The sequence below is a fragment of the Athene cunicularia genome (assembly GCF_003259725.1).
Source record: "Athene cunicularia isolate RWA chromosome 4 unlocalized genomic scaffold, athCun1 chr4_part1, whole genome shotgun sequence".
Taxonomy (NCBI): Eukaryota; Metazoa; Chordata; class Aves; order Strigiformes; family Strigidae; genus Athene; species Athene cunicularia.
The window spans coordinates 28,050,142-28,062,605 of NW_020799098.1; the positions used below are offsets into that span (position 1 = coordinate 28,050,142).

The following is a 12,464-nucleotide window of genomic DNA, read 5'->3' on the forward strand; positions in this document are numbered from 1 at the left end:
GTCAGGGGGATGGGCATGCTGGGATTTCCCTGACCTCCCGCTCTTCCTAGCATCCTGCCCTGGCCACGGACAGAGACAGGCTGCTGGGCTGGACTAGGTGGCCCTCCTCTAATCCCAACATCACTGCACTTGAACTCCTAGAAGCCTCCTTCCTACATTTGTCTCAAGGCACTCTTCGTAGGTTTTTTTGTTTCCCTTCAGACATTACCAGCAAACAAAATCTGTACAACCATCAGAAAAGCTTAGTTACCTGACTGATTGTCAGGTAACAGTATTAAGCCCAGCAGTGTTAATACTGCTGTATCATTTCACAGCTGCTGCTGCCCTCTCCATGCTTCAGATGAGTGCCAAAATGCTGACAGGAGAAAGCCATTCTGGACCAAGCTCTGGATTAGAAGGAATTTGGTTTACATCCTGTTCAGGGCTGAGGGTAAGGCCAGCTGCACTGCTGGCTGATTGAACCTGGTACATGCTGACTTAAAGGAGCACTACATAATCTTTCTTCTTCAAGCAGAGCAGTTTGTCTTAATGAAATCAGCAGGACAGGAGTATCTTGCATCTTCTTAAATATATCTTTGTCACTCTCCCCATTTAGAAATGAGATTTTATTGAAGCATGTACTGCCACTTTGAGTCCCCTCTCAGAAGGGGAGTGGGGGGAGATCAGGCAAACCCTCTGCTCTTCATGCTCTGCCTTGGCTCCTGGCTTAACCTTGAATTCTTCAGTCTACAGTCATCCATTTACCCCTGCATTTACTCACCCAACCACTGAGCCCAGAGCAAGGTTACATTGTTTCTGTTCATCCATTCCACACTGGGCTAATGCAGACACATAAAACCACTGTTAATGCTGCTTCAGCTGACCTGTCTTCAAAGGAGTTATGAAAACCTTGTCCTAATTCTCATCCTTTTAAAGCTGTGTCTTGATGTCAGTAAAGCAAGGTGGCGTCACCACTGTCACTCAACCTCAGGAAAGCAGCCTGGGGCAGCCTCTCCCGTCCATGTCCATGTCCATGCCGTGCCTTGCAGGCAGGCACCAGCAGCTCCTGAGCCACACAACACCCGGGCACAGGCAGCAGAGGCAGCAGTCACGGCCGCTGCCCCGAAACTCCCTGCTGTGGGTGCAGCTGCATAGCCATAGCAGTCACTGCTAAATTACGTACCTCCCAGGTTGCTGGTGCAGACCTAGCACTGTTGATTTGGTGCATGCAGCCATCTGAATACCTGTGGGATCAATGGAAAATAAATTATGGTACAAGACTGGGCTGTAGGAGACCCTCAGTCAGTTCTGTGCTCTGCCATACACTTTTGAGGATGCCTCATTTATTTTCTTGAGGCTTAGTTCATCATCACTGAAATAACTACCAGTCTTCATAACTCACATGCTGGGAGCAATGGACAGGCCTGCTGCTGTTTAGAGGGTCAGCCAGTCAGTTCATATCTTGTCTCATACAGTGGGGTAAGTTAAAACCAGAAATTTGGTCGACCTCAGTTTATCAGCTCAAATGTCAGAGAGCAAATAATGTCTATTGTAAATGTCAGAGTCAAGGGATTTTTCTTCTCCCTTAAAAAAAAAAAAAATCAACAAAGAATTAGTTACTGTATTTATGCTTCCATTCACACAGGTTCAGCTCCACTGACTGCGAACGGTGTTGCTCTGGTACACAAACATACTGTGGGAATATTAAAAGGAACTTGCTTAAAGGCATGGGGCTGGTAAAGCACTGAAGCCCAGCTCAGCCTTCTCTTTCAGCAGTAAAGCAGCTTTCAGGTAACACAAGGCTCTGCTAAGGGCTGGTAAATTCAGGCTGCTGTCTCCTGAGCAGACCACAAGGTTTTAAGATATATCTGGTGGGCATCACACCTTTATGATTTAGCTCCACATGAAAATGTTCCCAGGCCAGTGAAACACAGCCCTCTACAAGCACCTGCACCCCTCCAGCCACCAGGGCCAGCCTTCCTGCCCCATGGCCCACTGTCAGCAGAAGAAATGGAAAACTCCTTTTCCAAAACCACCTGGCAACCTACTGCTCAAGGCTTGCTTCTAACCTTTTCTTTTCCCACCTTGACAGAGGTGCGACATCAGCTTAAGGCTCCTTTCCTGGGCTGAGTGCCTTAATGGTAGAACTGAAGGAGGGAAAATAAGTGGTTCTTGTTAGTGAGCTCAAACCACGTACCCTCTGCAAGGCCTTGGCTCAGCTCATCTCTCTCTCACTCCTTGCCCAGGCCATTCTTCTGGGCTGACGTCCCCACCAAAGGCTCTCAAGTTTTTTCCATTAGCAGATCCTTTTTTATTGGTGTGTTCCCACTTTCTGCATCCTCCTCATTATGAAGATAAATAATATTTATTACCACAGCAAATCACTGAAATCTACCTGCCGGGAACCTCATTTCAAAATTCAAAACAACAGGTAGGTTCCATTTATAGCCCATTTATGCACTCTTTTTAGCCCTTCTATCTACTGTCTTTTATGCATTTATTTTTTTTACTCGGGGGTGGTTTGGTTTTTTGTTTTTTGTTTTTTTTCTTTCTCTTCATTTCCTTCCCAGGACTCTCCAGACACTAGAGGGAGGTCTTGCTTTCTCTGTGCTTTTTCAGTCCAAAGTTTGGTCTGGTTCAGCTTCAATCCACAACATCGTCCTGAACTTACACTAAATTGTCCATAAGGTCCTGAATGAATTTAACAGCTGCATTTACACCAGGAAAGCCCCAGTCTGTGGGAAGACCAAGCTGTGCACAGCTGCCATAAAATATATGACTTTATTTAAGAGAAAAAGAGATAAAATTCAGCTGATCTTTCCTGCACATCACCTTTCATTCTTAGAGATGCCAGGCTGCACCCCAGGTTATCAATGATTGCTACAATGCCAGTTTTAATATTTTAATCTTGTCTAGATTTTATGATTTAGGACTTTATATTTTTCATACATATCACAGGGTGTGAAATAGCCCTGTTAGACTTTTTACTCAGTCTCAGGTGGATTTAAACCTCCTGAAATGTTTAATATTTCAGAAACATTTTCCCACTAGTTTGGGTTTTTCCAACTAAATGTGTAGCACCACCCAGCATTATCTCAGGACTGCAGTATGTAAAAAGGCTTGTATTCATCTACTTACAGCTGGTGTGGATTACACGAGACATACACACCTCTCCTCTCTCCACAGCAGGTTCCCCTGCAGTTAACACGGCACTCGAGTACAGCCCACCTCCAGAGCAGCTCCTCTGAACAACCCAAGCGTAGCAATGAGCCACCAACTCCCACCCGCATGGCTGTGAAATTATGGGGGGGTGGGGATGGGGGTGTAGGAGCCTGTGTTGCACAGGCCCTGCTTCAGCTCTGGGGAAACAGCAGTGACAACAAACTGATGCCATTACTACTCTGTAATGGGAAGGATGGGCCAATCTCCTTTTCTGCAGAGGGTGGCTTCTCAGGACTTCCAGATTCAGGGCTCTGCTCCAAGAAATCCACTGGAAAGAGCTCAGCTGTGACCTCCATTTTCACAGAAGCAAATGGAATATGGTGGAATATGGTATATTAGTGCTCCGTATGTGGGTTGCCCAACTACTCTTACTGTTCATTATGCCCTTAAAATTTCTGTTTACTTAAGGTCTTTCTAAAATCTGCCCCTTACTTCTCAGATAATATCTTTCATTATCTAGTAAAGGCTGCAATTGCTGCCAAAAATCTCTTTAATTTGAAAAGCAAAGGACTAGGATGCTAACAGTGAGTGGTGGCATGCTGCAGGGACAGGGAGCAGCCGTGAGCTATGTGAGGCAGCCTCTCCACCTGAAGGGCCGAAAGTGCTTGGACATCTTTGCTGTGCCACTCAATCAAAAGGTTTCAAGAAGTCCTTGCAATGAAATCCCTGTGCTTGGTTCTTGCTGCTTGCTTGGAGGAGCACAACAAGTCATCCTCACTGTGGAGCCTCTCTGGGAGCAAAATGCCTACACACCTGTAGAGAGTAAGGTGGTTGCTCAGGGCCTACAGCACATCCTATGGAGGGTTTCAGCAATACCACTCAAATACTTTAGGAAACTACAAGTGAAAATTGATTCTGTGAATGTTTAGCAGTTGTAAAGGACAAGATTTTTATTGTGATGAAGGGATCACACTGTATGTACATGTTTACTCCTCGGGAGTAAGGTACCTGCTGGATCTCAGTGCACTTGTCTCCAGTGTGCAGCTTTGCCAAAATTTCCAGTGTGATCTCGAGCAGATGGATTAATCTCAAATTTATTACTTCTCCAGCTGTACAGGAGTATGATAGTGGAATGATTCTGTATCTTTGCAGTTGATAATAACCCTTTGGGGAATCTGGAAGGACAGAAACGCCTCCCTAGCTGTTTTTTCCTAGCACCTAGCATTTAGGGACCTGTTTTTGTCTGGGTTTCTTGGTGTCAGTGTGAAGCAATTTGCTTTGTGAGAAGGATTGTCTGTATTTGCATGGGAAGTGGTGACTTCATTATCTGTCTACCCCCTGCTCCCATCCTGCATGAGGCTCCCTTGCCTGGAGGGGTTTGGGCAGGGTTTGTTTGGGTGGACTTCCCTTCTGGGCCTGGGATTACTACACAGAGCTACTTACACCTGGGTGGAAACACTGAGCACTGATACCTTACATACCTCTTTGGGTAGTTACTCTTATGGTCCTGGTTTGTATTGACTTCAGCAGCAAGACTGTCCTACTGATAAATACTCAGTATTTAGGCTACTCATGTATACATGGGTAAAACATGTTTTGAATATTTTATTTAGAAATTATATGGAAAAAAGTGTATGTGTAATAAATGTTATATATTTAATACATAAAAATAAATGTAATAATATTTCTAATCTTCTGCTTTCTGATATTATCACAGACCGAGCAGAGGTAAAGAGGTCTTAAGGTGGCCATTTTGTACATGTTTATTCTGATCTTTTGTTTTTCTTGAATTCTTTCTCCCTGAAATAAAGGGCCGATGGCTTTTATTCCTTCCTCCAACTACCCAGTCTTAAGCAGCTCTGTTATCTGGCAGAGAGCACAGAAGATGCTACTGGCTTAAGACAATTCGCAAGCTGTTCAAGCCACAGACTCAGTTCTGGGCTATGAACCCCACCTAACATTTCCAGCTTGGCCAGATCCCCCTGATCCCCACTGTTCTGCCAGCAGCTATGACCGCAAGCTCAGTTACACCACAAAAAGACGTGAAGTTTTATCAACACCAGCGGGCATCACCGCAGAGGGCACAGAGCATTCGCACAAGATACCAGACAACAGGGTAACCAGAGGCCAGGAGGAGCTATGCGGGGTCACCCAGTCCCGCCGCGCCACCCCAGAGCAAAGTCAGCAGCTGCAGCTCACCCTGCCGCGGGGACGTCTGCCTGACCTTTCCTGGGAGATCACCGCTGGCTCCCCAGGCTGTCCAGCCTTCAGCACCATTGTTTTTACTTGCCTCATCGGTATCTAATCTGAATCTCTCCTACAGCAACTTAAACTCGATGTATCTCTGTGGAATTGTGAGGTTATCATAAAGAGACTACTTTCAACTAGTGGCAGGAAGAACTGTCCTCCTGGCAACATGTCTGGCACTTCTGCTTACACACCCCAGAAAGGGAATAAACATCTTGTGATGAAGACATTCATGCTTTCATCTTTGTGGCAAATCAACAGATACACAAAATCCAGGGTACACCTTCCTCAGCTGCAGCGACATGCAACTTCTACTGATACAACAGGTTTAAAATTGAGAAGATTCTTTAGGTTATTAAAAAAATGTCCTACTTCATCATGGTTTTAGAAGTGCACATAATACTGTGTGTCAAGGCTATTTTCATGGGATTAATACACTGCATTATCTAAGACAAGAATTAAGAGATTCTTATTATGTTTGAGATTTATTTCTTCCCATTTGCCTAAGATTTCTTCTAGACAGCTTGAGATTTAATTTAATTAATAGTGCACCTATTATTTTGAAGGGCTTGCTTATTTGTTGATCAGCATTACTGATACGCATTTTTATTATTTGGTAAATACTTGGCAACAAGACAGGAAACATTTTTATTCTATGTTTGTACAGTTTCTAACATAAAACAGTCTTAGTCCACATCCAGGCACCTTTGATGCAGCAATACAAATGGCAACGGAGTGTAAAGATTTTTTTTGTGTAACCTGAGATAGAATATCGATGCTATTAACTCTTATCTTTCCCATGGGGCTCACCATTAACATCCCTTTTAATATGGAGGAAGCTTTGGTGGGAGAGTGATGTAATTTTTCTTTGGAGTGTCAATTAAATGAATATGAAGCAACTGCTGCTGTAGGTATTATTAAATTTACTTCTGCATTTTTTGACATTTAAACTATTCTGTGAGACAATACAGTCTTGGTGTCATTTACTCTGATCTGGCATCTTTTTGCAAAACCAAAAGTAGAGATTTTATAGGCACAAAACCACATTTGTGTGATCTACCTCCATATTACCTCCCTTGATTTATGTCCCTAACCCTGACCAGGTTCCTGCATAGAAAATTAAGAGGGGGCTGGGAGCCTCAATGGACAATGGAAGCCAATGAACCCAGCTGGATCTGGGCCCGCAACTGCACATGCATCCTAAAGCCCTACCATTTACCAGGTTGTGCACATCCCGGTTTAGTGCGCTCTCTGGCCTTGGTGACACTGCTGTCCCCTCACACCTTGCCTTGGCTCCCACAGATGCTGAATAGGCTGTCTGGGGCACTCTCAGGGAGGTAAATTAGGGCTGCAACATCCAAGATGTGCCTGTCTCTAAAGCAAGACAAAGACTGTCTGCCCACGAGAGTCCGTGGGAAGCGAGATCCGAGCCTGCGGTGCAGAGCATCATTTGACTTTTAAAACTGAACCCAGTGCCTTTTGGAGGCAGCCTCATCTCACCTCCTGCCCTTGCCTGGCTGGACAGGATGCTAATTTTGGTTCTTCTGGACCAAGGCATTAGTCATCAAGTCATTTATTTTATTACGACTTTCCATCTTAATCCTGATAATAGTCCAACTCCAGAGAAAGATCAAATGGCAACAATAGAGAACAGTGTCTGAGGCAGAATTATTTCTTATTTGAATGTGGTAAAGGTATCTCACATAAAGGCATTTAATTGCTTAAAGAAAAAATCGCTGCTAGTAATTGGTTTATAGTTGTAGGGGTACAATTGCCTCAACAAATGACTGTCAGCAGTCAATTTACAAAATTATTCTTCAATGATCCCCCCATTTCATCTCCTTTCATGGACCAGAAGCCTTTTTCTAATGGGATGGTTGGCAAAAGATCTCTTCATCTCGTTTTTAAAAGGCAAATCACGCAGCCTTGAACCCTTAGTTCTAATTATGAATTACTGGAACACTGTGACCCAAGTCGTCATGCACTTACTGGTTGATTAACGGTCTTCGGGCATCTTAAAAATAAACATGGGGGAAAACCAAGTATAATGGAAGGGTTTTATTATAATAATTTCTGTCCTTGACTGCTAACCTGGAGCTTCAGTGAAAGGATCTGTGCCCAGCCACTCAGACTGAATGGATAGCGGGGACACAAAGGGGTCAGTGCAGCCAAGTGATGAGGCTTGTGCTGTTTCCCTTCCACACCACTTCAACTGAATATAATCTCAGAGGCTATGAGGTGCAGAGCACTACTCCCAAGGGAGGCGTAAATACGGAGTAGAGCTGGACTGAAACAGGCATCATTTGGAAGAGAAATCAGAGGGAGAAGGGGACAGGACTCCCATGAATGGAGAAATTACAAAGGCAGCAGGGAAGAGGAGAGGCAGGCACAGCGCAGCAGAGGACAGAGGAGGAGGAAGGTCCCTGGATGCCTTTGCCACCTGGGCTGAGGAGAAGGGAAGGATGATTTGGTGGGATCCTGCCTGTAGAGGAGACAACAGCGATGACTGCTGCCGAGGAGGGGAGGAAGGGACACGTATCTAGTTTTCCTCACCCTGAAATTCAAACCCTGGGTCTGGTCAAGGATGCTGGCCGTGGGAAAAAAGATGCTGATTATTGTGGACATTTACCAAGCAGGATCGAGCCGCAGTGCTGTGCTAAGGACAGGACAGAGGGTAATTTAAGAAAATCAGGCTTGGGATGAGGCGTGACAGGGCTGCGATGGGGCCCGGTGTTGTGTTGAAAGGTATCAGAGAAGCCTGGGAGGCAGGGAAGGCAGGTCTGTCCTAGCCCTGCTGCACTACAGACAGCTGTGGGAGCAACGAACTAATGGGAAACCCATGGATCTCCATCTACATGGTCCAACTGCACTCTGCCTATGTATAAGACACAAGAGTTTTGGGCAGGAACAACATCAAATCGATCAGCACATCCTCACCAAACCAGTTTGTCTGTGTCTGGCTGAGAAGGTCTCTTAGGAATAACTTCATGGCACAGATCTCAAAGTTTCATCTTATTTAAAAAATGTATTTTCTTGCCTGTTTAGTGAATCAGATCTCAAACAATATAAAAATAAAATAAAATAAAATAAAATAAAATAAAATAAAATAAAATAAAATAAGGCCATGAGTCTGCTAAGATCTTACAAGTCGCTGACTCAGTGAAGGTAGGCTATGGGTGAGGGGTGACAGAAGGTGCGGTCCCCTCTGTGCTGCTGCTCTTGAGAGAGGGAGCAGGAGCCAGGCGTCAGAGAGGGACCTACCTTCAGCAAAGGACCAGCTGATGTGTCAAAGCACAAAGATAACCATGGAAGAACAGGCAAAATCACCAGTATCTCTGCACAATTATGCTCCAGTTCCTAACTCTCCTAAACCATTAAAAAAAAAACTGATCTGGATCTAAATTATAAATAAGAAAAAGCATACACATTTCACGGAGTTTACCACAAGGTTACCCTAAACTGCATGTAGGGAATCACCCGATAACACCTTAAGGAGTATTTTAATCCAACACAATAACAGCAAAGACTGTTGTTTTCCATGGAAAAATATTACTGTCCTATTAAGTCTTAAATTCCCTTTATATTTCTATCCATAACCTAGGTGCACAGCAAGTAAAGTAGAAACTAAGGGAGTGTACATTCCCTGGAAATCAGAAACTACTCCTGCAAGGTCTCACCTGAACATCACTTCCAGAGTGGTATTTTGTCCCAGCCTCTTTAGTAGCACCACCGCTTAAAGGTGCTGACTGAAAGGTTTCCATCCTCCAGGACTGTCCTCCGGAGGCCTCTCCTCCTCCGCAAGCGCCTGGCACAGCTCCACAAATCAGCTGGCATGGACATGCAGAGAGCCAAAGCATGACTTATGGGCGGGTGACGCCATCCCACAGCAGCTGAGCTCCGCTGCTCCCCACAGACCCGGGCACAGCACACAGTGAGCCAGGGTGGGAGGAGCAGGGAGCTGAAATGGGAAGAGTGGCCAAAGAGGGGGTGACCACCCTTTGCTTTCTCACCCCACCCCATCGTCCTGCTTTTACATTCTGCCCATAACCACAGCACGCACGCACCTGAGGCGCAACACGGTCGGGATTTAGGCTTCCAAGTCCAAGACTGTGATTTATCCATCATTTGCTTGAGATATGCAAACCAACCCTTCTCGCCCGAGGCTCCTGAGCGCATGGAGTGACGAGTGTAATGGCTGCACACACCAAACCTCCTCTTGCTGCCTTAGATTCAGCACAGTGCACAATACCCACAGCAACTTCCCCTGGGGGATGCCGAGGGGACCTCACTGCATATGTGCAATTTGTAATAATCCTGGGCTGTGCCTGATACTTTTAATCTCTGGCAGGACAAGCAAGTGATTCAAACAACATCTCCACACAATGTGCTGAAGCAGCCGCTAGCTGAGCAAACAGCAAGGTCGCTTTGCTCATTTCTTACAGCACTGTCAAAATTCCTTACAAGCCTATGCTTTATTTTCCACCTTTGATTCCAGTTAAATAAACAAAAGGCACAAAAAATCCTGTTATAAAAGAGTAAACAAAATTCCTAGTGTTTGAAGGACTTCTGCTACTCCAGACTGGTTCATAGCACAGGTGCTCTCCTATGGAAATCAAACCCCTCCTAAGAATAATACAAGGCAATATTATTTGTAAAAGTTACAAACTACAACAAGCTTGTATTTCAATGAGTCCTTTCCCTCCCTCCTCTTGCTCTTGCTATCTCTTATCCTCTCACCCATTTTTCAACAGAAGGACTAATGAGGAATAATTTGAGAATTATGTATGATTGGGTTTACTTGCCAAGTCTTTTTATACTTGAATAGTCAGCACTAGCAGGGGGTAGGCAGTACACTTTCTCCTGTCCTCCACAAAAGAAAACAGAGAAGGAATTAGCCACTGATTTAGATATACTGCGGTGTGCACTACGTGTGAGCTGGTTGCCTTGCAGCCAGATGCTGCAAAACTACTTAGCATCACTCCAGACTCCAGCCTGTACTTTAACGGTGACATATCGGGAAAGCCTGCAGCAAGTTAAAGAGACAAGAACCATGCTCAGCGGCAGATACATTTTTTCACTCTACATGCTGGATGTGAAAATATGCCAGGTGTCACCCGGGGTGATAGTGCTCGATGGATGGACAATTAGCAAAGCATATTGGCTGGTTCAGACTTGGCTTTCCCTGAAGTCAGCAGTCCTGCTCTTGTTTAAACCAGGAGTTAAGTTTGAATTTCTGCTGATAAATTTTAAGAAAAATCTCAAGAGGTCTTGTTTTGTTACAATTCATTCACAACACCTTCCCACTAGCTATAGTTCAGTGTCTCTTGGAGCTGAAGTTTAGGTTACAATGACGAGGTGGGGTCTGAAAGAGGACACATCTGCTTTACTCTGTCTAGATTTACTGAACTCTCCCTGTAACTGCCTGTATGATATATGTCACACGTTATGACACAAAGGTATCTTCCCATGACCAGTCCTGCTCCAGTGGGGAGTTTGGGGAGTGACACTCTGAGATAAAACGGGAGGCCTGGCCTGTGCCCTTCACACCTGCTTGATAAGCAGCTGTCTTGTGCTTTGCACATCTGCCCAGCCTAGGACTGGCTTGCCCACGGTGATCCTGGCTCAGCCACACTGCAGAGAAACTGCACAGGCATTACTTACAAACCAGGGACTGTATGATAAGCAAATGACTTGCATGTTGTGAAGCCCAATACTGGTTACATGTAGGATGGTATAAGATAGCAGTGACTATAAGACTTTAAGAAGCACAATAAATACACTGCAAGCCCTTTTCTATAAATGCAGACCCTGTGCTCCCCTCCTCTAGCAGTACACAGAGCTCAAAAATATGAATGAACTAAAGCAATTTGAATCCTATTTGGTTGTTTGGCTCTGATGACTCATCTTCCCTGCGCTCTCCTTAGGCTAATGACAAGGAAACAAACACAGGCAGAACAATACTGGACTTGGCATCATTCTGGCAAAGTTGCCATGCCCAGGATTTTGTCACTAGGTACTACTTGCACTTCTTGTGTTGCCTGTGCCCCAAGTTAGAATTAAAGATTTAATAAGCAACTAGTCTGCTTTGCCCTTGAGTCACCAATAATTTCTACTTGAATCCTGGGACAGCCTAAAATTTTACCCAAATAAATTTCTGAGAAACTTGCTGTCTGATGGAGCTTAAGGCAAGCAGGAGGTCAGGGCAGCTCCTGTAGGCTCTCTCCTTAAATTTGGTGGATCCCCCTTGAGCGGCGACCCAAGATGCTCCACACAGAGCAGAGCAGTGTGCTTGGTGTAAAATCCAAGGGGTAGCCCCTGGGGATGCTGCGTGCTGAGCCAGGTACTCCCACTCAGGAGCGGTGATGTGAATTGGTGGCTGCGACCCCTCTAAATCCTCTGGGTGGAAGGAGAAAAGACAGTGATGCTCCTGAGACGCGGCCAGTAGTGGTGCCAAGTGCACAGAGTAAGAGTCACTGATGTCCATCCTGCTCTCAGGGACTGCCCTCCTCTCTCGGGAGCTCCTGCCCTTGTGAGCCCAGCCTGGCATCCCATCCAGCATTTCGCTTTTGAAGGAACAGGGTGACACACAATTATTAAATGAAATAGGGGAAACGTAAATGTCGTAAGCACAGTTTTATGACCCTTGGATGTGATTTTTGGGTGACAGACTACATTTCTTAGCCTGGTTTGAATACCTGTGGGCCTGCAAGTTGTCTGTTTCCTCCACCTGTGCTGACTGCCCTATAAAGGTACCTTCACCTCTCCTCACAAGCTTCTGGGACCCCACCGCCAGAAAGCGGTGCCTCCCCGACCTCCTGCGAGGGTTTTCCATCCTTCCTCGCCCACTCTCGCAGCCGTCACAGCAGCCGGCGATTTGCCCGGCAGGGGAAGGAGCCCGGCTGTCCCTCAGCAGAGGGGGGGGCTGCTGCTGCCCCCCCACGTGGGGTGACGCCGCGACACTGCCTGACTTTTCGACGCTGATGCCAAAGTAAATCCCCCGGTACCACGGTCCCTCCGCTGGAAAAGCCGCGCCCGGCCCCGGCCCCGGGAGGACGCGGGCGGCTGTGCCGGCCCCC

General features: G+C 45.8%; 1 protein-coding gene across 1 annotated transcript in view; it reads left to right on the forward strand.

The window, feature by feature from the left end:
- Positions 1 to 5,150: 5,150 nt before the first annotated feature.
- SLC10A4 (solute carrier family 10 member 4) overlaps positions 5,151 to 12,464 on the forward strand; it is an 11,759-nt gene continuing 4,445 nt past the window's right edge. Inside the window, exon 1 of the mRNA XM_026846975.1 lies at positions 5,151 to 5,257. Within this exon, the coding sequence (XP_026702776.1) occupies positions 5,151 to 5,257 (107 nt within the window). The remainder of the gene's footprint in view (positions 5,258 to 12,464) is intronic.